General features: G+C 38.9%; 1 protein-coding gene across 1 annotated transcript; it reads right to left on the bottom strand.

Annotated features, from left to right (window-relative positions):
• Window positions 1-4,059: 4,059 nt before the first annotated feature.
• Window positions 4,060-23,298, bottom strand: CAT (catalase). Its single transcript, XM_057404530.1, has 13 exons — window positions 23,107-23,298; window positions 17,724-17,895; window positions 16,666-16,776; window positions 15,157-15,287; window positions 14,184-14,288; window positions 13,024-13,149; window positions 11,305-11,496; window positions 10,057-10,209; window positions 8,752-8,890; window positions 6,688-6,818; window positions 5,795-5,902; window positions 5,118-5,204; window positions 4,060-4,661 (listed from the first exon to the last, which is right to left on the bottom strand). The coding sequence occupies exons 1-13, from the start codon at window positions 23,170-23,172 to the stop codon at window positions 4,596-4,598; spliced, it is 1,587 nt and encodes a 528-aa protein (XP_057260513.1). The 5' UTR covers window positions 23,173-23,298; the 3' UTR covers window positions 4,060-4,595.
• Between the last annotated feature and the right edge of the window lie 4,651 nt (window positions 23,299-27,949).

The raw sequence follows: 27,949 nt of genomic DNA, 5'->3' as shown, positions 1-27,949 counted from the left end.
TTTTCCTAGTTCTGTCCAAAATAGTCTTACACAACTTAAGTGACACCCTCAATGTTAGCCGAGTCAAGGCTATGCTCAACTCCAGCTTTGCATGTCATGATCACACAGCTGTGAGCCCAAACAACAGTTCAGATTAAGTCCTGCAATATTGTCTTGGAGGAAAGATCAAACTTTACCCTTCACTGCATATCTTCATGTAACTAACTGTCAATGAGAGACAGGAACATGCAACTTAACACCTCTGCAGTAGTGGTTTGAAGCCCCAAACCACAGCAAACAAAACTCAATAACATTCAACTTGCAGATAAAAATTAAACTGTTTAAAATGAAAGATTAAGAAGCCTCAACTAAAGAGATATGTGGGTTCTCAGGCTTAAGGTAGGCTTAACAGACCACAACCACCTCCTCCTGTGGCATTAGTGAGGAAAGAAGTCTTGCTTTCCTATAATTTTGTGGGAAAATGGTGATGCACATGCCTAGCTGAAAAAAAAAAAAAAATCACATATCAGATCTCCAAATAATAGCTTTCACCAGGTAATAAGCTAGCTGGGTTTGACATAGAAATTCAGGGTTTACCTTTTCCAACATGCTTAAAAGTAGTAACTATCTGATCCAAATCTACCTCACCCTTGTTTCCCTGAAGAACATTTAGCAATCCCATACATTCATCTCCTGGCACAGCCCACTTCAACAAATGTCCATTGAGATTCTGGAATCTGCTCATGGTTTTTTTTTGCTATTTCAAAGTATTTTGGAAAAGGGAAAACAAATTTAGGAATAAAGGGGAATAGCCTATGAGAAGGAGAGGTATTCCTGGAGAAGCTATAATTTCCATTAAGCTTCAAGTTCATTCCCAATTCCACTGTTACAGATGTGCATCTAAATACGAAGATGTTGAGCAACTCTCCTTTACATGTAACTGAAAATTGTATTGCAGCAACCTATTAATGGAACATTTGATTTTACCTGAACAGAACACAAAGTCAGAACACAAAGTCAAAACACAAATGAGACTGTGTCATGTTATGTAAACAGTCTTTTTATTCTCACAGTTAAGTAGCTGTAAATGGATCTATCATCTTGTTTATTTGATGAGAGAGCATTATTGCTCTTCCAGTGTGCCCTAACCCTCTCAAGTGCCCTTTGGAAAGGCCGAGTTTTATTGTATAATACCTGTCACGGGCAGTTTAGCAGCACAGAACATAGGTCAGTCTTTTAAACACAACTACACAAACCGGGAGGTTTCAAAACAAAGGCAGCTGCAGAAGGTACGTAAGACCCACCTCACCCATTCCATCTCCTCAGCATCACTGCACAAGATGTTTCCTGTCTCTTCCTCATATTCCCTAGTGCTTGATTTTTTTGGACTTGACACCATTCAGATTTTAGCCTAACCTGTACTCTAAACTGGTATAAATTACACTGACATTTATTAGTGATAATCATTTATGGGCATGGTCAGATAAAGGCCACCTGGACAAAGTTTACAAACAGCTGCCCATGTTAAACACTCCACTAAAACCTCCACATGTTCATGTCACAGTGTCCTCTCCACCATGGGGTCAGTAAGCGTACTTACCACTGCTTTGTAAAGGTTACCTTAAAATGAGCACATGGGTCCTTACCTATAAAAGACATAGGGATTTAGGATCAAAGTAACTGCAGTAAGAAAAGCAGAACTGAACAGAATTGGTAGTATAAATCTCCATATGACAAGTTTCTGCAAGGTAGCTTTGAGACCCTTCAATTCCACATACTCAAACTAGTAAGAACTGTCCTCCACTAAAGTTTCAGTGAACTGCAATTAAAAACTTATATAAGCTTCTGACAATTCTGTAGACTGCCAGCAAAGCTTTTAAATCAAAAGTAACAAATAGCTCCTCAGTAAATAGAGGCTTAAGTAAAGCATCATTAATAAAACCCACAGTAAAGCAGAACAGCAACTTTTCCCCGTTAATATGGTACATGCAATTGTAGATGTTGCTGTACCACAGATGTGAGCACCATTCCCTTCTCTGAAGGTTTAAGAAATTGAAAAGGTTCCCAACAAGTAATTTCACATATCAGAGCTGAGCAGAATTTAGTGCTTGGCCTCTACACATGAATTCCAAGCATCAGCGTTGAGTTTAAGGCCTTTGCTGGCAGTCAGGGCCTGGCAGACCAAATAACTAGGTTTTGAAACCAATACCAATTACCCAAAACTTCAACAGCTTCTGCACAACCTGCAAATAAAAAGAGATGAGAGCATCAACTTTCTACATTAAACTCTTTGAAAACATTCATGCAGAAAACAGGAAGCATGTTGCCAAGAAACTTTCAAATTCAGTTTTATTTCAGAAATAAAAGAGGAAGACAAATGCAATCCATTTAGCAGACAACCAAAATTAGAGTCAGCTTTGCTCATTCTGTTACAAATCTCATTAGGATTCTATGTTCCAGCAAGAACTATTCCCACATACTCATGTGGTTCTTTCAGCTCCAACCTTCCTGATCAGGTAAAAATCCAGTTGATCCCAGAACAGAGTAGGCTATCAGATCATATTTTACTGCATCTGTATCACAGCTAATTTCTCACAATAGATTAGTAGATAAATGAGCTGGAGAAGTAGCAAGATTTCTACAATTTAAAGTAACAGCACTTCAGTATCCTTTATCTGCCATCACTTCTTGGAATGTCACTTCACACTTAAATGCCAAATTAGGAAGGACTCCTATTCAAAACAGACCCTGAAGTGTACTAATAGTGGAAAAAACCTGCCATGACTTTATATTCGTATTTGCTTGAGTTAAGAGCTAGTAGCTGGACTCGGAAATCTTTCTTATCGTTCATGCCTTCTCCAATCCAAATGTTAATGAGACAGTATCAGCAGGCCAACAAGGAAAGCAAATATTTCAAATGAGGGGTACTGATGCACAAGGATCTGGCCTAATTATGCATACACTTATCTTTCTCTTTGACAAGGCTAAGAGGAAGAAGGAAGAGGCAGGGTCCTTATTATAACTAGCCAGGCTTTCAGAAGCATGGTGAATTGCCTGATCCTACTGAGCACACTTCTGAAACTCCTTGTCCTAACAGACCAACTTCAACGTGCAACAGGTATAACATTCTTTCATTCAAAGCTCCAACAGACAGCTTGGACACCGATTCCCTCACAACTGGCTAACACTTCCCAAAGAATTCTCTAAATAAAAAGAGTAAGTGAGATTTTGACCCTTATAAATCAATGGTTTAAGACTTCGTTTTGTTATATGCTTGTATAGTAAAGCACTCAGATGCCAACAACGCACTTTCTTAGGCAACCACGACTCAGATTCAACTAAGGTACTGTCCAGAAATTCCATCATTATCATTTAATTACTGCTCTAAGTTCTCAAAAATAAACACTTTCATTTTGTGACAATTAGTCAGACCTGATTAAAGATCATACTCCAAAACTGAACATAAGAAACACTATTAAGCTAAACTCCTTTGGCTGTAAGCAATAATAATATGGAACGCTTTTCAATCCAAAGGGTACTAAAATCTGTTGCACGGATTAACTAAATTGCAAGTACTAGGCAACATAATATGCTTAAAATCAGGCCTTATGCATATATCTAGCTATAGATACCCACACTCAGACAGACATGCCACTTCAATCAAACTAACTCTGAAAACTAGCTCTGGCTTGATCAATAGGTAGCAATATCTGATTATAGCAGTAACATAACAGAATTTCAGGAACCACTGAGAAGAGTTTTGAAAGTGCTTGATCTTAAATTTGGCCAAGATAAAAATATTCAAGCATTCCGAGGTTAATTTCTCAGACACTTGGAGCATTAATATTTTTCTATTTAAATTCTGGCAATTAGAAAGAACAATTCCCCCTCACCCAAAGAACTGTAGGATGTAATCAATTTTGTTGAGAAGTGTATGTAACAAGAAAATATCCTTTCTTATCTCCTAGGTCAGTTATATCCCAACCTAGCATTAGTAAGCAAAGATTATCTTAAAATATATATCGGGAATACAATTAACCAATATTCAGAATAAGCTTTGTCATTTGTTTCATTTTGAACATGAGGAATGAGATGCAACTAATATTTTAGTCAAATTATTCCATGTTATTTTACTTCTGAAAGGCCAAAAATGAAATTCAAAAGGAAGTGCCTACAAATACATACAGGTATTTTATTAGACATATTGAGTAACAGCAACTTTTCAATATTAAGAAATTTATCCATATGGATAATCACAGTTTCATTACAGAAGTTCTACTGTGTGATTTAGCCAGGCAAAGTTTTACAATAAAAAAGAGACAATATTTTCATTAAAGTTATGTTTGCTTCTACAAATGAAGGATTTTTAATGATGAGTTTCCTTAAAAACACATGTTGTTACCAAGCAGTAAAGCATTAATGCTGAAAGGCACCAGGTTGTTGGCTTGTGTTACCTAGTTTCCAATACAGATACAGGCACTTGAAAGCTTAAGAAATTGAGCCTGTAAAACAATTCTGTATTTGTGCAGAAGTTGCTACATTCATTAATCTCTTCCACAGGTTGTCCTGCAGTTGTAAGGACGTAAAATTGATAGAGTGAATCTCTGCAGCACGCTTTACAAGTTGGATCTCTCTTTGGCAGACATACGAGATGTAGACTGTGTGTATGTCCTGATTACATCCTAAAAATAATACAAAAGAAATATTCAGAGCAGGTGCCATTAAAAGTAATTAGGGGAACTTCAGAAAAAAAATAAAGTGAGTACTTGAAGCAACAATGCTGTTATTCTGCTTAGCAAGCACTGAGCCCAAGAAAGTCTTGTGGAAATGTTTAATTACCATTACAAAGAGTATGTAATCATTTGGTCTGTCTGTAGAATCAACGTGAACACATTGCATAGCACATAGTTATCTTCCAGAAACCAAACAAAAACCTAACTAAACCAAATTGCACATCGTTGGTTAATCAACATTTAATTAAATGTAATTAGAGTGATGTTTCCTCAGTCTGTAATTCTACATACACTGACTTACGCCATTTAAACCAAATGGGAAGACTTCTCACTTGTTGGATTTACAAAAGAAGCTAAGCCAATTCACAGTCAGTCAAAATTCAACTACAGAAATCTTTAGCATACCTTCTTCCCACTGTCAGCATTGTACTTGTCCAGCAAAGCCTGAATACGAGCACCATAGTCAGGATGAACATCAGTGAAGTTTTTCACCTGAACAGGAAGACAGAAGAAGCAACAAGAATTTTTTTCCTCCACTCCAAATGTATCCCTTAACACATTTTCTGCTCTGTGCTCTACAAGCAGTAAATATCATAAGGAAGAGGATGAAAACTCTTTTCTAAAGAATTTAATCCTGACCAACCAGAAAGCAGCTATGAAGATCGTCAAACACCATTTCTATTACCTCACGCAGAGCTTTTTCCTAATTTAGACAAAGTTCCACTGAGAAGGATAAAGATCCAATTCCTCCTTTGTTCTCCCTGCCTTATCCTTTAGAGCAAAACGTTACACTGGAAGTCACCCTATTTTTGAAACACAATGACATCCTTGATGTTCAACATCAATCCCATTTTTCCTATCAGGGAAAAGTTACTTTAACATGTTATACATTATTTATGTTATTACTATGTGCCTGTTTACGCAACTGCTCTGTATTGATAATTCCCATGCAAGAAAAATCCAGATGTCTTCTCAGTGAAGAATTCCTGATCTTCCTTTCCACACAGATACTGCCAAAGTTACTAGACTGCAAGAAAACCTGGAATAAAAAGCAAAGGCTAAAACCCAAATAGGCCACTTACTGCTCGCTTCTGAATGAAGAGTTGTGCATCCTTAAGATGATCAGCAATGTTTTTGCACAGCCTTTGGCGTTCATCCTCCTTCAGCACTTTGGTATAGAAGTCTCGCACCTTAAGATTGTAAACACAGTTTTATTTTGCAATTCCCAAAACCAGGGTAATCAGGCACTGGAACATGCTTCCCAGGAAACCGGTGGAATCGCTGGGTTCTTGGAAGCATTCAGAAATTATGATGAAGCCCTCAGTGATACGCTTTAGTGGTGGCCTTGGCAGTCCTAAGGTAATGGTCTGACTCAATGATCTTTTCCAACCTAGTTGATTCTATGACTCTTATTCTACCTGTAGCAGTCAATAATACTTACTAGACTTTTAAGATTCATTACTACTGAAAAAGAATAGTTTTCACTTACTAGTCAGGCAACAATTAAAATACTCCAAATACTTCAACTCAAAAGGCAACCAATATGTGGTGGGGTTCTTTTGTTTTGGCAAATCTACTAACGACTCCTTCCATTACTAGCTTGAAATAACTGTTACTGAATTAATGGAAACAAATATTGCTGGTGTGCTGCAATTCAGGAATTGACTATCATTACACGTATCCTCTAGTTTGCATATCTGCAGACACTAATCTCAAGATGACAGGCACAAACTCTAAATATTGGTGGCCAGAATAAGGATGGCAAAGGTCTGAGATTTCACTAACTGTCCTGTCAGCAAAATATTAATCAGCTATCGAATTAAACTGTATTGAGATCTTCCAAGGTCTCTCAGGTTCGCCCAGATGCGTCAGAGAGGAGCCACAGCTGAATGATTTTTATTACTGTTCTCTAAATCCATCCTATAAACTCATCTTACGTAAAATAGGCAATATAAAGCCTTTTCATACTTCATACCTGAGTCACATTATCTTCATTTGCACTGTTGAAGCGCTGCACATCTCCCGAAATACACATGCGGGACTCCTTCCACACAGGCTGATCTTCTGGACCAGTAAAACTGTTTGGGTAATAGTTTGGGGCACCACCTGAAAACAAAACCCCACAAAACCAAAATGATGAGACACCAGCTCAGATTAATTCATAAGACAGAAAATGTTCTTTAGCTATAAGAGGCATAGCTAAAGCATATCATTGTTTACTCTCAGGTATAAAACAGTCACTATTGGGCAAACACTGACAGAACACAGGCTGCTGAAGAGAGTCAAAGTTAAAGCTTTAGTTCTGCCTTTCACAACCTCTTGGAAATCAGACAGCAAAGCAGTTTAACAAATGGACTGAGTATATGGAAGTCAATTTTTAAATGTAGAAATGCAAAAACATTTAGGCCATCTCTATTATAGACAGATTTTTTTTGCCTAGAAGTAGAAACAAAGTAGTAGTAATTAACTTCTGTGAAACCATTTCTCTGGCATATTTCTTCATTTTGAATAGTTAATGTTGTAGAACTTTTTCAATCAAGGCCCCTGTAACATGCATGTTTCTAAAAGTTTTTAAAGGAATATAAACTAGGGACATTATTGATTTCACTGGAGGTGTTCTCCTGCAAACCCCCTTTCTCCTGAAGTCCTATTTCTAAGTTTTTAAATGCATCTTAAGCTTCACTTGGTTTTTACACCTTCATCAAAACAAAGTCTCTTTTCATGGATTAATAGAAGAGATACACACCCATTCTAAACAAGTGTGTAAAGATGGCAAACATTCTACTTTCCAGGAGCCAAAAGAATTCCTCCCTCTTTTTTACCCACTCTTTACAAAATTAAGTCTCTTTGTAGCAAAAAGAAGTTACATACATCAAACTGAAAAACACTAAAGAGTTAAGAGACTATCAACTGCTTTAAACAAGGCTGAAGTTCTATAAGGAACGTCCATGTGCTTCTTTTATAGCCTTAAAATTATGAGGATAATGCATTCTGTAATCTACACAGGCAAGCTTGCGTTTCACAGCAAAGTTTTGATTCTCAGTTCTTGTACTAGACTGATGAGATGTACACCAGATCCATAAATAAGGGTGATGAAGGCAATACAGCAGCATATTCAGATGCCAAATTGCTTTCAACAAGATCCCTCGGACAGGAGATAACATGATAAAAGTCAGTATCTTGTCAATTACCATCATATCAAGAACATAGGAAACAGAGGAATAGAAGTTCATTTTTTGTACTAAGAAGAATTAATCCAGTTGGGCCTCCTCAAGGATCTATGTGATGACTGGTACCATTCATCACATTCATAAAGTTACCTGAAAAGGGAGCAAATAAATTGACAGCTTAGACTCTACAAACTTCAACTTAGTTAAAAATCAAAGCTAGCTTTTTATACTGACACAATGTGTCATGGTACCAAAACCGTGGATGAACATTGCTGTCCTGAAAACAACTTTATTTGCCATTTAATTCACATGGTGAACAGAAACGCATGCAACTTTATACATGCACAGCTAAGGGTCCTAAGATACATCATTACCTGTCACAAAACAGACCTTAAATTCATTTGGACAGGTTGAAGTAAATTGCTGTCTGATTGCTGGTGAGCACCGAGTTAAAGAGAGTATTAGGAACAGGAGTTAAAGAGAGTATTAGGAATGGTACATGGACAAACTTAGGACACTCTACAGGAAAGGGTATATGGCAGATTTGTAACAACTGTAGGCAACTCCAGCTCATCTCAGAAAGGATCTGAGAGGGGAGGTACTAAAAGGTGGACAAAGATTATGAGAGGTAAGGAACAATTTTCACATAAAAGAAAAAACAGACTGGGAAGTCTGAAGCTCAGGAAGTTACAGTGATGTTTCAGTTGCAGGAAAAAGTCAAAACTGAATGGTTGAGGAGAAAAAGTAGCACTTCTTACAGCATAAGTTAGTGGTATCAAAAATCTGCCATCTGTTAAACAAGCATCTTAAATCCCCTGCGAGCAGAAAAGAATTCTACAAGTACATGCATAAGATATTTTTGTTAGTACCTTGGTTGTCAGAAACACACATTGGTCCATCCCTCTGGTAATTGGCCACACGAGCTCTGAAGGGGCAGTTCACAGGAATTTGTAGATAGTTGGGTCCCAGACGGTGTCTATGAGTGTCAGGATACGAAAAGAGACGACCCTAAAACATTTATCACGAACATTAACTACTGCTTGCTGAAAGAGATCACCCAAGCAGCGCATATGCCAATTCAAAGCTCTATATATTAGGTAGTAAAAGTGAAAAGACCACTTTCTTTGCATATATATTCCTGACATACTTCAAATTATGTCCAAAGTGACACTGGGCCACAAACTAACTTTGCTGGAATACCACCAAAGAGTAGCAGGCTGAGGTGTGTTTATGCAGCTTGGGTATTTCCTACCAATTTCAGAATGCTAAACCTCTTCTGAAGCAGGAAAATGGTTACATGCGTACAGATGCGACTGTAATAGCGCTAAATGTTACTAATGAATAATGTATTATTTTCCTGCTTGTTTTCAACCTTAGATTTAAAGGTTGTTTGCATCTGAAATATGGGACTCCCTTATTTATTTGCTGAACTGAATCTGAATCACTTCTAGTGACACCTGTGCCAAGAAAACAGACTTATTCTGACTATGAAGTTTGTGGAAGCAAAGAGGGCAACCACATGAACTGCATGACAGTTCACAAAATTATCCTGTTAAACTGTCAAAATACCTTCTTGTTTCCATGGATATTATTTGAAACAACAATCTGATTTTTATCTGAAGAAACATAACAAGCAAACATCCAGGATTCTGCAGACAGTACAGACTGCAGCCAGTCTTCGCATACTTTGACCTGTAAGCAAAGTGAAACTACATCTAAAGAATAGTCTTCTTGATTCTATCAGGGATTAGCTATGTCTGTACTTCAGGGCACGTGAAGTCCACCTCTCACACTTGTAAGAGTTTATAAGTCTAAGATATACTGTAAAAGCATTAATGAATATGCATTGCTCCTTTGGTTTTATCCCATACTTCTTGCCAGACTGACAGATCTCCTCACCAACTTTGCTAGCTGCTTCAGATGCCTTCTTTAATTCTAGATTTTTCCGTCCCTTTAGTTTTTCCCATTCTCTTTTTTTATTCCCATTTTGGATAAGCACATTAAGTGGTGATCATTAAAAACAACCGCCAAAAAAGTTTAAAAAAAAAAAACAAAATCAGTTGCTTTCCATGGGTCAGGTTTACTGTTTCTACACAAACAGGGATAGGAATGCTTTAGAAACAGCAATGTAAACGTAACTCTTCAGGTGAAATCTTACATGCACTGCAGCTTACCTGCAGCATTTTGTCAGGGCTAGGTTCAATACCAGGCGGCATGTTGCTAGGATCAAATGCCATCTGTTCTACCTCTGCAAAGTAATTGACGGGATTCCTGTTCAAGACAAGCTTTCCCACAGGGATGAGGGGGTAGTCACCATGTGGCCAGATCTGCAAGACATAACACACATTACAATCAACATTATTACAGTATTATACAGCATAATTACTAGGCAGCATTTGCCCAATTTAAGTCTTGATTAAGAAAATATGATACTAAAAAATTAATTTTTCGTTAAAATTGAGAAATGTTTTATTTTAAGGTCTTTTGCAATTAACACAAAATACTAATGCAATTTATTTCATCATCTCAGCATAATCTCAGCTGCACTTGACTACTTAAATGAAATACCCAAAGGCACTTGAAAACCAGCCTAGGAATGCAATACTGTAGGTGGAACTGGTAGCATGATTGTTCTCAGCTACTTCCAAATACAACCAGCTTAACAAGCCTTTTCTTTCCCATCTTAACTTGCACTTTCAACTTTAAAAGTCTTCAGCCATTTTGGGAGAGGAATATTAGAGGGGAAAAAAAAAGCAATACAAATTGACCTTGGTATCTTTCAACAAGCCATTCCTTGGAACAGCAATTCAAAGCTGGACAAAATCAGACCAACAATCAGAAACAACATTAACACTTAAAACTAGAGAGCTCAGGGTGTGACTACATGATCAGAAATCACACTCTTGAAGCCCAATGCAGTTGTAATCTACAGGCCTGGAATCAAGCCCTATCCATATTTCACTGAGAAAGAGTGACATCAGATACAACATCAATACAATTTCATCTCCAGAATTTCTGACTCATGTTGAACACATAATGAAGAGTGCACTTAAAACAGAAAGGGAGAATCAAAAGAACAGATTAACTTTATTAAATACTAATTAGAAGTAAATAGTATAGTAAATAGAATTAACTATTTTATTTAATTTATAAAATATTTATTTATATTTTTATATATATATTTATATTTTTATTAACTAAAGTATAGTAAATAGCAATAAATAGTAAATAGAAGTAAATATTCTATTTACTCTAGAATAAAAAGGCTAGATGAACTAGCCCTTTATTCATAGGGCTAGTAAGAAAACAGTGCTACTCCATGGAAACTGCTACCCTTAATAGATAAGCTCAGGTCTGGCATTTTGATCTTATAATCTTTCTTAAACTACCTGAAAGAATATTCACAACTGTATCACAGATACCTTAGTTAAATCAAAAGGATTAAATGGAAACTTCTCTGCTTCTTCAAATGTCATAACTTGAATGTAGAAAGACCATGATGGATAGTCCCCCTTGGCAATGGCATTGTAAAGATCACGTATTCCATAATCAGGATCGGTAGAAGCCAGCCTTCCTGCTTCTTCAACAGGAAGATTTTTGATGCCCTGATCAGTCTAAAAAACAATTAAAAGCAGTAGCACCAGTTACAACATGCAGAAGTATTTCAGATATCATTAACAGGAATAAACCTTAACAAGACTTATAATTCAAGAATGCAACTGTCCATGCTCTCATCTCCAATAATTTGAGTTGCAAAGAATAATACATTCAACAGCTGCCTTTCAGATAAAAAATAGTTCTCTGATAAAAATGAAATAAATATGTAATGCTATACTACACAACAGGATACATCAAATTTGAAGGTCTGTTCCCTGCAGCACATCAAGCAAAGAGCTTTCCCCTCACCTCACTCCTTACAGGACAGAGTGTTCCTTTACTGTCCCATCATCCCACACTTTCCTACCTATCACATTCCAAGCGAGTGATAAAACGGTTGCAACCCTCAGGGCTGAAAGTTCTGGATTCTACATGAATCTGAATTTTCTACTCCCCACCCCCATTCCTGCAACATCTTTAGTACTAACTAAAAATCTCACCTTAATAAGCTTTTGACAACCTGAAGGCTAAAAGCTGCTATACAATCCCTCTTACTTTAACAGAATGGTTCAAATGAAGTCTTGCTTCAAAGGTAGATTCCAGCCTCCACCAATGTCTAATGACATAAGAAGCTGCATGGCCTTTAAAACTTTGAAGGGAGGTTGTTTTCAAGTGAAATATGTTGGTGACTGCTTTCTCAGAAAAGGATACAAGTCCTGTGAGGTTCCAAGAGCTTCAGCTGCAGAGCTCTTGGAAACAGAGTTTTTATATTTTGGTATACAGTAAAGGCCATGTTAAAAAACACAGAATCATAGAATGGTTTGGGTTGGAAAGGACTTTAAGATCATCTAGTTCCAACCCTCCTGCCATTGCCAGGGAAAACCTCACACTAAACCATGCCACCCAAGGGTCTGTCCAACCTGGCCTTGAACTTTGCGGGGATGGAGCATTTACAACTTCCTTGGGCAACACACGCAATGTGGCTCATATCCAGAAAACAAATGGGAACAAAACCCAGATCCAGACTGAGAGAACTTTTACTTGAAGAATTTGAATCTAAACTACTGTGCAGCCATGAACATGAAACAGGAACATATCACACACGCTGAGTAGAACACGTTTCCAAAGGGTCAGAGGATTTGTGCATGTGCATCAAATGACAGCAAAGGAGTCTGATGGGATGTTTTTGCACAGCATCACACCCAAAACATCTAATTCAGAGCTCAGCAAACAAGTAGACAGAGTTCTTCAATAACAAGAGACAGTTCCCCAAAGAAGAGTTCTTTAGAGTCTAGTGTCCAGAGTCTACCTACTGTGTCATAGCAGGAACACTGATGCCCACTGTATTTGTTAAAGGCATGCAACTGATATAAAATACCTCACAGACTTTTTTGATTGAGTCTATGAACTACAAGTCTCTTGTGACTTACACTTGAGAAGTCACAAAACATCTTTAGACAATCTATTTAACCTGTTTTGTTGATTCTGTGATTTATTCAATCTGATGTACACTTCCAATAGGTAAGTGGAAAATATATCAATACCTTCGCATGGAATTTGCAGTAAACTGCTCTTCCACTGGCATTAACCATTTTAAAAGTATGTGATCCATAACCATTCATATGGCGATAACCATCTGGAATACCACGGTCACTGAACAAGAAAGACACCTGAAGAGAAGAATCAAACAGTATTAATGGACTCACCAGATCAAGGATAAAGTGACCATTCAAGACAGAATTTGTTTCTTGCATTAATCTGCAATTGCTGGAAGCTATCTTAACGTTATAAATTCCCCAAGGAATTTCTAGTTTAAGAGTATTAAATAAGACTGCTTTTGCACAAAGAACAATTGTGAATTAAATCTATGTGAGGTCTTACGCCCACATAAAATATTGTCAGGTACAAGGCATTAACCTGGTGATAATGTTACAAATTCCCCTGCAAGCACACAGCAGGTAAGCATGAATAACTTAAGTTACAAACATAAGTGATCTTTCTTTGCAGGGTAAAGACAAAAATCTGAAAGTTGAAGCCTTTAACAACTCCAAAGTCTTTAAGCTGTAAAAATACCACCATGCAAACATATTTAAAATGCTGATTTTCTTTAGGCTTATGGTCACAAACAATGCTTGTGGTACTATATCTGTACTGGAAGGCTTCTGTATGTGCCCATTTTCTTTAAAATAAATACATACAACTGCATTTTTAATTATATATTAGCTTTTTTTGCATAACATCTAGATACAAATACACATCAGAACAATTAGAATTCACTGTGAATTCTAGTAATTTTTGAGTTGATCTCATAAGCAACACAATATATGGCTTTAAATAAAACAGGATGTCATAGCATCACTTTCCCAGTCCTTTACTGCTCTCTAACATTAACAGTTTGCTGTCATCAGTATCTCTGCTGCTTCAGTGATAGAAAACTTAGCAACTTCTCCTTCATCCCCATATAAAATATGACTGAAAATGGAAAATCCCACCCATTTCATAGAGTCATTAAAAAGAAGAAAGCCTACATACACATATTAATAGCCTTAAGCTACTGTTGGCCTTTCACCCTTATACTGTTCCCAGAAGATTACATAGATTTCTGGATAAAACACGGAAACATGGAAAAAGAGATTAAAAAAAAAAATGCTGTCATAACACGATTTTCTTAATCATACAAAAAGAAGTCAAAGGGGAAGCTTACTTGATGCAAAGACTCAGGGCGAAGACTCCAGAAGTCCCACACCATGTCTGGATCCTTCAAATGAGTCTGAGGGTTCCTCTTTTGGCTATGGATGAAGGATGGAAACTAATTTGTACAGAGAGGAGGAAAGGGAAAAAAGAAGTTCTTTAAGACCTTCAAATTATATGGGGTATACTAAGCAACTCCTGGTACAAAACAAGACAACCAGTTTTTTCATTACACTTAACTGTGAAAGGAACAGCACACAAAGATGAGACAGAGTTGCAAGATCACTGAAAAAAAAACCCTACTATCATACCTCTCCTGTCATCAAATTCATAATGTAGTAAAGTGAAATATTTACAATTAGATTGAATAGGATGTTCAAAGCTAAAGAATGCTTTCATTTTGTGACTGATAAAATGAGAGGTAAATCTCTTCAAATTTGTATATCTGAACTCTACTGAACATCTGACTTGTAAATGAATACTGAGATACTATAAAATATCTGTGCAGAACTTCTCCACACAAGGAAAGCCCCTCTACTTATGAAGTTCTGTTAAACTTACACTAAAATACAAAAAAAAAAAGTAAGATTTACTAAAAGAACTTGAAAGAAGTTTGTAAAGTGAAAAGTCTTTCCCTCCTCCAATAGCCTCTGAATGAAAAACCTGTCTACAGAGCAAAACAGCCAGTTTGAGCACCAGTAAAACTGGTCAGATCCAAAGTTAAAACCATGGTAACATACTTATTCACTGGCACTAGAAAACACAACTAAACGTGTGTTATTTGCAGTATGAAATCACATAAGTAACCAAGCATTGGCTCTTAAATTAAGTAGAATCTTTTCAAGTAAAAGCCATTCAGACCATCTAGCAAACAACAAAGTTTAAGTGTGTCAAAACAACCGGTTTTGCTTTCCAGTGAGGAAGAACAAGATATGAATGAACTTTGGGACCCTTTCAAAGTACCTTCCTCTTTCCTGCTTACTCACCAGCATTGCATCCCGAATAAAGAAGATGGGAGTATTATTTCCCACAAGATCCCAGTTACCCTCTTCTGTGTAGAATTTCATTGCAAAGCCTCGAGGGTCCCGAACTGTGTCAGCTGACCCAGATTCTCCAGCTTGAAGAAACACATTAATATACAGAAGTGTCATGATACAAAATGCATACAGATTGTAAGCCTGAAACCACAGAACTTGAGAATACGACATAAAATCCTAAAAACATGGGGTTTACCAATTTAAGTCTTTAATATATAAGGAATTTTTGCCATACTTTCAATAATACTTCAGGCATTGAAAGTTTCCAAAGTGAAGAGACACCCACCCCAAGCATCTGGGCCACAGTTAAAAGAAAGAAAAAACAAGTATATCCACTTGAGCCAATTCAGAGTGCAATTTGCATTATCAAACAGAAAACGTTAGATTGTAAGGCTGAAACATTTGTTGCCGTGCTTCAAATCCCACTGTGAAAGTTCTCACATTTGGAAGGTAGCAATCTAAATAACATGCCTAAAAAAAAAGGGAACTTCATATAGAAGAGCTGTAACCCTTCTAATTCCTCTCCTGCTTTATCCAAAACAGTCTTTTCAATGGGTAACTTTATACCAGAGCAGAAGTGCCTACTACAACACCTGAGGAAAGGTGTTCCAGAAATATACAGGAACAGTTAATGCTAAATATAGTGATAAAATAACAAGGACACTCATTCTCTCATTAAAGTAATTGTGTAGTATAGAAGAGCTAGGAAGAAACACATTCAAACAGAGCAGAGAAAGGGAAAGTAATGATGCAACATCGCGCTGCAGCACACACGGGTCAAACTCAGCTGCATGTCTTCCACCTGCTACAAAATTCCATGGTCCCTTCAGTTTTGGTGACACAGAGAAAAGCTGGTAGGCTAAAACCAGCGACTCCTTGAGCTTTTTTGAACAACTCTCTCTGCAATACTACTTCCAGAACTGAAACCTCCTTAGGATTTCTCTTCTTTTAAATAAAGTAGTAACACATACATTTTGAAAGATCTTTTTTTACCAGACATTTATCATAATGCATGCTTTAACTAATATAATTTAAGATTTTGCTTGTTTATGCATTCAGCTCTGCTTTATTGATTTCCTTGCCTTGTACTTACTTTACAGCATTCATCCTCAAAGCACTCTTACAGCATAAGGGATTATCGGTATTTAACTTTCAAGTGTTAACCTGCAGTATTCAATTGTTGATTAGGATCCATTCAGACAAGCTTTCTGTCAGGAAAAAGTTTGCTCAGGGTATCCTGTCTCTGGCATTCCAGATGGAAAAGTATCTGCAGAAAGCTCTGACAGAAAGCTGCAGAAGGTGCTGAAAGTCTTGAAATGTAAATGAAAGTCACAGAAGAGGAACCGATTGGCAGAAAGCATTTCAACCACCTTAAGTACTCAATAATAATGTAAATACTGCTATCAGTGCAACTGCAGTACACAGGTAAGAAGATAGACAGTAACTCCAGAGCCTTACCAACAGTGGAGAACCGGATAGCAATCGGAGTTCTTTTTCCAATGTGTTCAAACACTTTCGCCTTGCAATACTGAGTAATATCATGAGTGACTTCAAAATAACCAAAGGCTCCTGAAGAAAAGTAAGTTAAACATATCAGATCCAGATACCTGCCTTCCATTGACAGTAGATCTGCTATTCTATTGCAGTCCAACACACTTGAAGTCAAAAGGAAACATGAAATATTACCAGGTTAAACAGTTCATATTTCTGCACTAAATAGAATTTACATAACACAAACTACTATCTGCTAGGTGCTCACTCTCACCTCCTTAACTGAGCATTAACAGTTCCCAACAGCAACAAAGACCTTATTTCTACTGCGCAAAATAACAAACTAGCTTTTGAGAGACTCTTCTGCCAAGATTTGCATCTTTATCTCGGAGCAAGGCAAGTATTTCTTTAATGCTGGCACATGTTGCAGAATTTCGGTGCACCTGGAAGTTGGATGAAGCAATAAAATTCTTCCCACCCCCACAGAGGTATTTTTCCCATGCGTATTTATATTACGAATTCAGTAACATTTTCTTCTTCTAGGGCAATACATAATAATAAAATCAGGTGCCAGTTCTACCTTACTAAGATCAATAACAAATTTTGCAATTGGTTGGTTCAGCTTAATTTAAGTATTAGGTCATCATCTTGCTTTAGCAGATGCATTGAATCATAAAGACAAGAATCTCTACCAAGTTACATGCAAACAGACATTAAAAAGAATTGGGTAAAGTCGTCACTTCCACAGGAATGGAGTACTACGGAGGAACAGATAGAAGAGGCAGAGATTACAATAAATACACTAAAAATCTAAGGGCTTTTCTTTTTATCATTTTTTCAGAGCTTTGAGTTTTGACATAGAGTTCTTTTAAACCAGACCATACCACTTTGTTGATACAGATGTACTATAATCAGTAATGCTAAATTATATAGAATAAAATGCAATTTATCTGTCACAATCTATGAGTGTGTTAACTTTGCAGTCTAATTCAACATCAAGAAAAAGTGTGCGTTTTGAAACATACCTGCCCCCTTTGCATGCACAACTCTTTCAGGAATCCTCTCTCTGTCAAAATGAGCCATCTCATCAGTGAAAACAACATCTTGAACAAGAAGAGGACCACGTGGCCCTACTGTCAGGATATTAAGCTTATCCCCTACAGGGTTCCCAGCACCAGTGGTCAAGACATCTGGTTTCTGAAAGCAAGAGAGTCACAACAGCAGAAATTAAAACTCCTCTATATTTAAGCCACACAATGTGCATACCTATTCAACCCTACATGTCACAAGACATATTAACAAGTATATAGCAAAATTACACAAGGTTCTGAGACTAGTTACAGAGAATACAGATGTCTAGCTACATCAAAGTAGCTGGGGCTATTTAAGAAGGGGAGTCCAAGTTACATATCATCCAAAGATGTTTTCCATGGTTCAGAAATGTTACTTAAGACTATATTTTTCTTGAAGCAAGATAGATAAAGTGCCAACTTTAAAACGCTTAATGTTCAGTCTGCCCCCACTTCAACAGAAGAGGCTGGGGAAAGAGCTAGAAAAGGAGTAACTGCTGGAAAGTAATGAGGGGAAAAAGGAGAAGGTGGTAATGGCAGTACAGGAATGGATGTACAAGGGAAGAGCTATAGTCACACAGCATAAAGACTAAAAGGAGGTACCCATGATTACCATTGGTCTGGAACACCTGTAAAAAATACAAGAGCACCTGAGGAATCATCATTCTAGACTCCTGACCCATGGAGGGACAAAGATAAACAAAAGCCCTAAGCAACCTTACTGCCAACAAATGTCCTGCCAAAAGGACAGAAAAGTCACAATTTTTTTTCCTAACATCATTATTGTCTTTAAAGAAACTGCTCAAAACATCCCATACTTATCCTTTCTCCCTCCCTTTCAGACCAAATTTCAGTTAACCCTTCTCATAAGCTACTTAGAGCTGCAGCATCTTGTACTACAGGAGCGACCCTGTCCAAGGTTAACTTCAAAAAACACCTTTTGGAACTCTGCAGCACTATAATCAAGTGTACTTCTACTTTCTTAAAACAAATTACAGTAGAAAAGACTACCTCGATCACACATGGGGTCATAGGCTCCCAAGGTGACAGTCCTGTTTTACTGGGCATTGTGGAAAATGTATCAAGAAGGGTTCATCAGCTCCAAAGACCCTGTGGCCACATAAGTCAGCCTTTCCTGGACTACATACATTGTTAAGAGCCAGGGCAATGCTCACAAAGTACTTAGACCAGAAGTTAGTACAAAAGAAAAAGAAACAAAAGAGAAGGCTTGCAAGAGGGTGAGCTCAAACATCCAGTCACAGATAATGCCCAGTTAACACCAAATCCATGGTCACAGGCTGCACTAAACTGATATCCATCCACACTATGCATACCACCCTACTCTCTTCTCCCAGCAGGACCCATGCACCCAAACTATGGGAAATACAAGCAGCAATCCACAGAGGTAGAAGAAAGAAGAAGAATTATTCCTATCCATAGCCAGAATTTTGGATTAGGCAGGATATACAGGGGGAATTGCATACACCTTTAACTCATGTGCATGAATAACCACATAAAAGACATTTGACAGGGTAACTGCATTTCCAGTGTGTTCTTACTAATATGCAATACACAATTCCGCAGCTGGCTTGAATTGCCAAAATACCTAGGTGCTTTATTCTTATTCACCACTTCTTTAGCATAAAGTTATAAGCATAAATTCAACTCTTTCAGGATGCCTGAAACCCTGAACAGCAACGAAATTTGCACAATTAAAAGAGCCAATATATATCCAGGTACAAACAGGAACACTATATTCAGAAAATTACAAGGAAGTCACCACTTATTTCAAGTATTTTAAGTGAAAGGAACATCCGCTTAAATCAAAACATTCTCTAGTTTGTCCAGGGAAATACGAAAGAGTAGAAATTGTTCTCCATATCCTTCCCAATGCTCATGTATCACATGCTTCCCACCTGATATTTTGCTTGGTTGTAAATGAGCCAAGGGAAACTATTCCACTGCTCACTTTGATAATCACCTAGTTAGACCACATGGGAACTTCTCCCATCCCATAAATACGTATGCATTATTATGTATGCTTTATTAAGTTTTAGCTATCATTTAAAAATAGAAATTGCTTAAAAATTGGCATTAGAAACTAAATTTCTGAATTGGAATTTTATTTCATGTATTAAAGTAGGACACCACCACATTCAAGGAACTTTAGGAAGACGAAAGATCATTCATCCATTCCATGATTCAGTCGGGCAAGTGGAAATAGTCTGCTTTGAGATTATCACCCAGCACAAATGAATGTTACCAGATAATTACAACTGATAATTATCATTATTTTATATTAATAAAAATACAAATTATCAGCTCATTATCATGACCCACTTTCTGTACTGAGGTATGAAAGCTACCAGCAACCCATCTTGAAACCTATTCTAAGCCTCTGCTTTGAAAAGCCCCTTCTTAGAACACCGTGCAGTTTGCAGATATTGAGCCTATAAAGTACTCACACATCACATCAGTTTTAAGTACACTTTTCAAGTCTTTTCAGTCCAGAAACTTTTTCAGTTTGCTTAGGGAGAACTACTTTATTTTTAATCCAGCTTCCAGCACTGCCGATATTTTTATTTTTATTAGTTTTGCTGGTTAAAAGCTCCGAGTTTCTCACATATAAAACCCATGTATCAGTTTTTCTAATCATAAAATCACCGATTTTTTTCATACTGATAACTGTCATACTCATTTAAGATGGGTAAGCTCACTGTAATGTGACGAAAAAGAACAGCTTCTACCAGTGGCATCCTAGACTTAGAATCACAGAATAGTTAGGGTTGGAAAGGACCTAAAGGTCATCCAGTTCCAACGCCCCTGCCATGGGCAGGGACACGTCACACTAAACCATGTCACCCAAGGCTTCATCCAACCTGGCCTTGAAGCATTTTCCTCTCCAACCTCCCTGTGTTATTGCTCATTACAGACATTTCCATCATTCCTGCATGTTCTATGTACAAAGGCTCTTCCACATCATTTTCACTCTAAGGCACCCTGTGACAAAAACCCTGTGTACAGCTTCAGCATAATTTATTAATTGACTACTGTAACTCCAAGAACAGCAGAGTTGGGGACTGGTAACACTTTTAACATGAGACATAGCTCTTAAGACCCCACCAGTCTATACAATGGCTTTTTAAAGCCACTAATACTTATGTCATCTTGAAGCAGCAACCAAGCTCTGCTCAGTCAACTGAGAGACACAAAAGTTATGTTGAATTAGAGCCCGTTTATCCTGGAGTCTTCCATAAGATGGAAGCAGTCTAAGCAGCCCAGTACATTTAACCACACAGTGACAGCTATACCTACACATGCGACCTTCTTTACAAAGTCCTTGCAAGAGCTTAGTAGAAGACAGAAGGAGGGGAAGTCTGCCCATAGTCTTCAGGAAACTTTGAGTCTGATTCATCTATGCCTTTAGACTACCTGTAGCGTGATCACCTCAAGGGTATAAAAAACCCTTTGCATATTAGTTGTAAACTATGCATGCAACAAATAATAAAGTTTTACAGTGGTACCGCAGCGCTTCTCAAACCAATAGGATATACTGTTGTCTAAAACCCACTTCTCCTATAATGCTAACATTTAAGACTACTAGAAAGAGTACTAAAACCACAACCTTTTGAAACTAAGCCTATCAAAGACAACCCACAGCTTTGTGGTTCTTCAGTCTCTTTTGTGTAGCCAGACTTTTGAACATGAAGTTTTGGGTTTTTTTTTTAAATGGCAGGATATAGTCACTTTAGCTTCAGGATAATGGTATGTAGGGCACAGGAGGTAAGTTCCATCAGTGTGAAGGGAGAGAAAAAAAAAAAAAGACAGTTTTAAGAAGAAATCTCATGCTACCTCTGGCCTTGAGTTTGATGCCTGTATTTTCATATGGTTGGGAGCTGCACACAGTCAAAACCTTAAAAAGATAAGAACTTTTGAATCTGCATGTGTGTTTTATTACAGCACTAACCTGTCATGACAGCAAGAAGGGAAACAAAGCCAGAAGAACTTTAGTCACAGCTGTTGTAAACACCATACATCAAAGTATACTTCCAGGCATTACTGATACCTTCCACCTTAATACAAGTCACTTTAAAATTCTAATAAGTCCTCCCTACTCTCTATCTTAAGGTCTCATGACTCCTTATGCAACACAGACTTCGGGTTGCCTCCCAACCTTCAAATTAACTTTGGCCTCTATTCAAATACTGCTTTGTTATAGAAAAGCCACCATCCATACAAAAAAAAGCATTACTCATGGTACAAAAAGAAAATATTATGACACATGCTAGAATACCACGAAGTTGCAATTCATCCCTGGAAGGTAGTTTCACACAGTACCTTTTACAACCAAAGGGAAAAAAAACGCAGTCAAGATGACTAAGCAACTACGAACAGTGGGAATGGTGGCATCCACTTGTGGATGTGACTACTGCCACTTGTATCTTGTAAGACTGCTGCTTGTATAACCAGCAGAAAGAGGATGTCATGCTAAATACACACTTCTGTCAGAAAACACAGCAGAAACTGACACAATGACTTTATGAAAACAACTTCTGCAGCATTTGTACATTTACCCAAATATTTTGGGGTATATCCTGCATCTTCAGAAGATTCGAGTGCCATGCTGTCGATTACATATTCTTATGATTTCAGTCAACCACTTGCCCCAAACCACTTCAACCTGGCCAACAAGTCTCCATGTACTGCTGAATGCACTTTAGCATTTATAGCATTCCCTACTTACATTTTCAGTGGGTTCTACCAATGCGACAGCAGAACCGAAAACATTAATATGTTATTCCAGACGGAAAAGAAAAATACATATACCGCTGCCCAGGGACCTGCATGCTGGGGCTCCCAAAGGAGAGGCTGCGGCCGAGCAGCGCTGCCGAAGCGGCTGTGCCAGCAGCGCTGGCCGCCCCTACCGCTCCCGGCCAGCTGGCAGCAGCCAGTCGCTCCGCGCCCCGTTCTCCCGGGCACAGCACCAAGCCGAGAGCTCCGCGTTCGGGCCGAGGGCGCCTCGTCCTCCGCTAGTGTCCCGCGGGACAACCCGAGCCCGGCTCCTCCTCCCCCGCTCCTTCCCAGGCCAGAGGAACCCCCCCCGCCCCGGGCTCTACACCCTCCAACACCGCAGCTCACCCGCTCCCCTCAGCGTCCATGAGCAGCCCCACGGTGCCCCCACCGTCCCTTACCCCGCAAGCCGGACCGTTACCGCCCAGTGGGGTGAGCGGGACCTGCCGGACAGCGGGTCCAGCAGCGAGCGGGGTACCGTCCCTCGGACCTCATCGCGCACCGGGGAAGGCGCGCAGCATCCGCCCTGCGGAGCCCGGTCAGGTACCTGCGAGCCCCGCTGGCTCCGCCACTGCTTCAGCTGGTCCGAGGCGTCGTCCCGGTTGTCAGCCATTTTGCAAGCTTAGGAGACCCCCAAGACAGGAAGGGCAGCTCGGAGAGGAGCGAGCGTGGGACAACCCAGCGGGACTGTGCTCGCTACCAGCGCGGCGGCAGCCCTACTAAGGTCACCCCGCGGAAAGCCGCCACCACCGCCGCCGCGCCCTGCAGCACCCGCGGCTAGCGGGAGATACCGCGCCTACGGCCTCTACCACAGCACTACGCCCGCCCTCCGCTACCTCCTCAGCCAATAGCACCGTGCCCAGCGGGCACCGAGAGCTATGATTGGGTGAAGGGAACGTCAATGAGGCGGTGTGAGGAGGCTCCCGCCCTCTCGGGTTGAGGGGGTTGGCGGTGAGCGGGTTTGTGGTGGAGTTCTGTTGGTTGTGTTCGTGTGTAGGTAGGTAGCGTAGATATGTGTAAGTAACTTAATTTTTGGTGTGTGTTTTCAGTTTTGAGACGTTGGAACGCAGTTGTCGGTGTGGGAGAAGTTAATCAGCGGCATAGGAAATTACAGGATTAGAGCACCATGAAAACTGCAATTACTCAGGGAGTTTCAGAGGCAGGGTTTGTTTCAGTGGGAAAAAAAAAAAAAGAAGTAGTTTAAATTACAAAATCAGGGTTACCAAATGTAGAGTTAAGTGTTCTCTCCTGTACTGTACCTCAGATGAGGCTCAGGTGATGCATTAAATAGTGATCATAATTCATACGTGCCTAATTGTAAACAGTATTTCTTTGGAGACCTAAGTTTGTAACCTTAAAAGAAATCCAATTCTGATTTAATAATACTCACTAGGTTATAGTTACAAATGATGAGGTAAATACAGTTATGCCATTAGGCAGCTGTATCACTACAGGTGACAGAAGCAGCTTAAAGGCAGTTGGTTTTCCTATTTCTGAGGTAAAATGTGGTGTAAAACCCTTCAGCAACATGAATAATCTATCTGAAACTGTTAGGTTATGTGACATTGGGCACTGGAAAGATGGATGAGGATCTCTACCAGTTATTCTGTGGATTTGCACTTCAGTGTGTATTTCTATATGGAGTTCCTGGCCCCAGACAGGTGGAGAAAACTACATATATATGCTAGAATCATAGAATAGTTAGGATTGGAAAGGACCTTAAGATCATCCAGTTCCAACCCCCCCTGCCATGGGCAGGGACACCTCACACTGGACCGTGTCACCCAAGGCTCTGTCCAACCTGGCCTTCAACACTACCAGGGATGGAGCATTCACAGATTCCCTGGGCAACCCATTCCAGTGCCTCACCACCCTCACAGGAAAGAATTTCTTCCTTATACCCAATCTAAACTTCCCCTGTTTAGGTTTGAACCCGTTACCCCTTGTCCTATCACTACAATCCCTAATGAAGAGTCCCTCTCCAGCATCCCTATAGGCCCCCTTCAGATACTGGAAGGCTGCTATGAGGTCTCCACGCAGCCTTCTCTTCTCCAGGCTGAACAGCCCCAACTTTCTCAGCCTGTCTACATACAGGAGGTGCTCCAGCCCCTGAGCATCCTTGTGGCCTCCTCCGGACTTGTTCCAACAGTTCCATGTCCTTTTTATGTTGAGGACACCAGAACTACACACAATACTCCAAGTGAGGTCTCATGACAGCAGAGTAGAGGGGCAGGATCACCTCCTTCGACCTGCTGGTCATGCTCCTTTTGATGCAGCCCAGGACACGGTTGGCTTTCTGGGCTGCAAGTGCACATTACCAGCTTGTGTTCAGTTTTTCATCATATCAGATGAGAAACTGGTACATTTTCAGATCATATTTTAGAAAACTAAAATATGCAAACCTTTTGCTTTACTAATTCTTCTCTAATGACAATGACTGGGGGCAATCACAGCAGATAGACCTGTCCAAACAAACAGAAATTACCCAAATCTGGTTTGCAGAAGTCACTAGTTTATAAAAGCAACTGAGCCAGCAAGTTTTGTTTGTGTGTGCACTGGTTTGTTTTCTTCCCCCCTGTCATTCTTTGTCAAGAATCCCAGTATGGTTCTTTGCAGAATACATATTACAACAGTGAATCACAGCAGCTCTGTTTACCCACAGCCTGTCAGAAAGAAATGAAATGGGGAAAAATGCTTATCTGACAGACTGTCTACATTTTTTTTTCTCTTAACAGATACAAAAAATAGCGTAACAGACATTTGCTTCATCCTGGTATGTGTTATTATGTATTAGAGTGCTATACCCTATGTATATATCTATACGTATGGTTTACTTATATACCCAATGTATATCACTAATGGTATTCCTTTTCCTCAGTGGTGAGAACTCCCTTTTTTTATGCTTCAGCCTTATTTGAGACATTTCTTTCATGTCTTCAAGTCTCATAATGTTTTCTTACTCAACATGATAACCAACATTATAAAGAAGAGCAAGAAAGATAAACTGCCTGTATTTCTAATATTTTTATAGTAAATATGTATCATCAGGGTACCTCTACTACAACTTCTGTACAACCTCTGATGACTTCCACTACATTCAGATGATCCTTGGAAAAGATAAACAGAAGTTAAGCTTTAGTTTAAATATAGTTTAGCTTGGATTTCCACAAAAATCTAAGCAGTCTTCCTACTGATCAAGAAGCCTTTCATGCTATCAGCCAAAGAAAAAGTATCCTGCTTCACAACAAGGTCTCAACCCACGGAAACTTTGGTTTCAGGGTGTCAGCTCCTACTTTGCAAGCTAAGTTTGTAGGCCTCACTGTCAGCTGTTTCTGAGAACATTTAATGATCTTTTCAGGTACTCATTCAGACTTACGTGGTGTTCTTCCATGTTCTTCCATGTTCTTCCAGCCTTTATTTTTTAAGATGTCTTTTACAACAGAACGGTCTTTTCTTAAGGAAAGGCTGGTTGACTGGTCTCGTAGATTTACTATTAGGATAGCATACACATTTTTTTTTAATCAAGTAATTGATATTTCACTTTGCTTAACCAGCAAAATGAGGGCAATGTGGACATTTTAATGAAGAGTTACTGTTTGCTTTTCCTTTAAAGTTTAACACTTCCTATCAACAAATGTGTGTAAATAAGCTTGTTTACCACAAATTCATTTCAAAGTAAGAGTAACTGGCAAAAACTACTTCTCTTTCATTTTTCAAAAATCCTTATTATAACTGGAAGACTAGATGAAAGGATATATGTGTATCTACATATGTGTATGTGTGCATAAAAGCAAGAAGAGATTAAATACTGGCTAAGAGAATATGCCAAAAAGAAAAAAATCCAAGGGAGAGCAGGTGGCAATATCAATGGCATCAAGAATGTTTACATGTTAGCTATACTAAAACCAAGCAACTATGTTTGATAAGGGCATATACAAAGCTGAGTATGAAAAGAATACAAAAAATTTCTGTCCTCTCACCTTAATCTTCTATCTTTTCAGTGAAGAAAGCACTGAATACTGCTTTAAATTCATAGAATTATAGAATTCTTTGGGTTGGTAAGTACCTTAAGATCATCGAGTTTGAACCTCCTGCCATGGGCAGGGATGCTTCACACTAGATTGTGTCACCCAAGGCTCTATCTAGCCTGGGCTTGAACGCTGCCAGGGATGCAGCATTTACTGCTTCCCTGGGCAACTGGTGTCAGTGCCTCAGCACCCTCACAGTAAAGAACTTATTCCTTATATCTAATCTGAACTGACCCTGTTTTAGTTTGAACCCATCACCCCTTGTCCTATCGCTACAGTCCCTGATGAAGAGTATCCTTGTAGGCCCCTTCAGACACTGGAAGCTGCTCTGACGTCTCCATGTAGCTTCTCCAGGCTGAACAGCCCCAACTTTCTTAGCCTGTCTTCTTAAGGGAGGTGCTCCAACCTCCGATGCCTTGCTGTGGGTATCTTTATTCATTTCCTTCCCCCCCCCCCCCTTCTGATATTTGATTCCTGCGGCATCTTATTTGCCTGCATAAGCCTCCTGTTATATATGCATTATGTCAACAAACTTCAAACAATTCCAAATTAGTCATCTTTATTTACCTGGGGAGACTGGTTCTGTGTTGCTGCTTGTCTTTCCGAGGCATATTCCAAACCACACTTTACCCTTAATTAAGATTTTGTGAGATTAAAAGTCAGAATACTTAGCATTTATATTTTGTTTTCCCTATTTAAAGTGAGTTTAATCACAAACTACAAGGTCAGTTTCACTTACATGCAAGCATACACACAAAATCCTGCTGAATGTAAAGTTTTCACACAGTGATTTACACTCGGGCGAATGATGTAGAAGTAGTTGAGTGGAAGGTCAGTAGCATCTGTTGCTTTGCTAATAAAGTTACATAGGTACCTAAAGCTTTCATGCTACATGTCAGCCATCTCAGCTGGCTGACTTGGTACCTACCTCCTGCTTATGATTAAATCAGATTCACAAATGTTCCCATGTTCTGTACAACATCTATTGAGTAGGTATGCTTAGAGTACCTCTACTACATAGCCAAAGCATTTAACTTCAGCACAGAGCATTGAGGCATAACTTCTATTCTAAAAGACCAGAAAAGAGAAAAACAGGACAGGGAGTGCTCATTTTTAATTAAACTGATTACTGCTGAGAATAAATCACAGGCTTGGGAGTCTTCATTTTTTCTCCTTCTACTAGCAATGTTCAAACTTGTATCTTCCACAGTATCCAAACTGTGTATCTGGAGATGAGGCTTGGATATGTTTTCTACCTGTGCCTACCCAGAAAGAAAAAAATAAAGACTCTGGTTTACATGGTAAAGGCTCACGTAATAAATATATAATTTATATTACTGAATATATTTTCAGCCATGAAAA

Source organism: Pezoporus wallicus, unplaced genomic scaffold (genome assembly GCF_028554395.1).
Source record: "Pezoporus wallicus isolate ANWC-B61680 ecotype Strahan unplaced genomic scaffold, APGP_CSIRO_Pwel_v1 contig_13201, whole genome shotgun sequence".
Lineage (NCBI taxonomy): Eukaryota > Metazoa > Chordata > Aves > Psittaciformes > Psittacidae > Pezoporus > Pezoporus wallicus.
Note: the sequence above shows the minus strand (reverse complement) of the source record. Positions and strands in the feature narration are given on the sequence as shown.

Coding starts and splice junctions, on each gene's coding strand:
- CAT (XM_057404530.1), bottom strand. CDS start 23,172: ATGGCTGACAACCGGGACGACGCCTCGGACCAGCTGAAGCAGTGGCGG. Junction 10,210..11,304: donor ATCCTTTTGATTTAACTAAG/GTATCTGTGATA, acceptor TATGTCTTGCAG/ATCTGGCCACATGGTGACTA. Junction 8,891..10,056: donor GCCCTGACAAAATGCTGCAG/GTAAGCTGCAGT, acceptor TAAATGTTTTAG/GGTCGTCTCTTTTCGTATCC.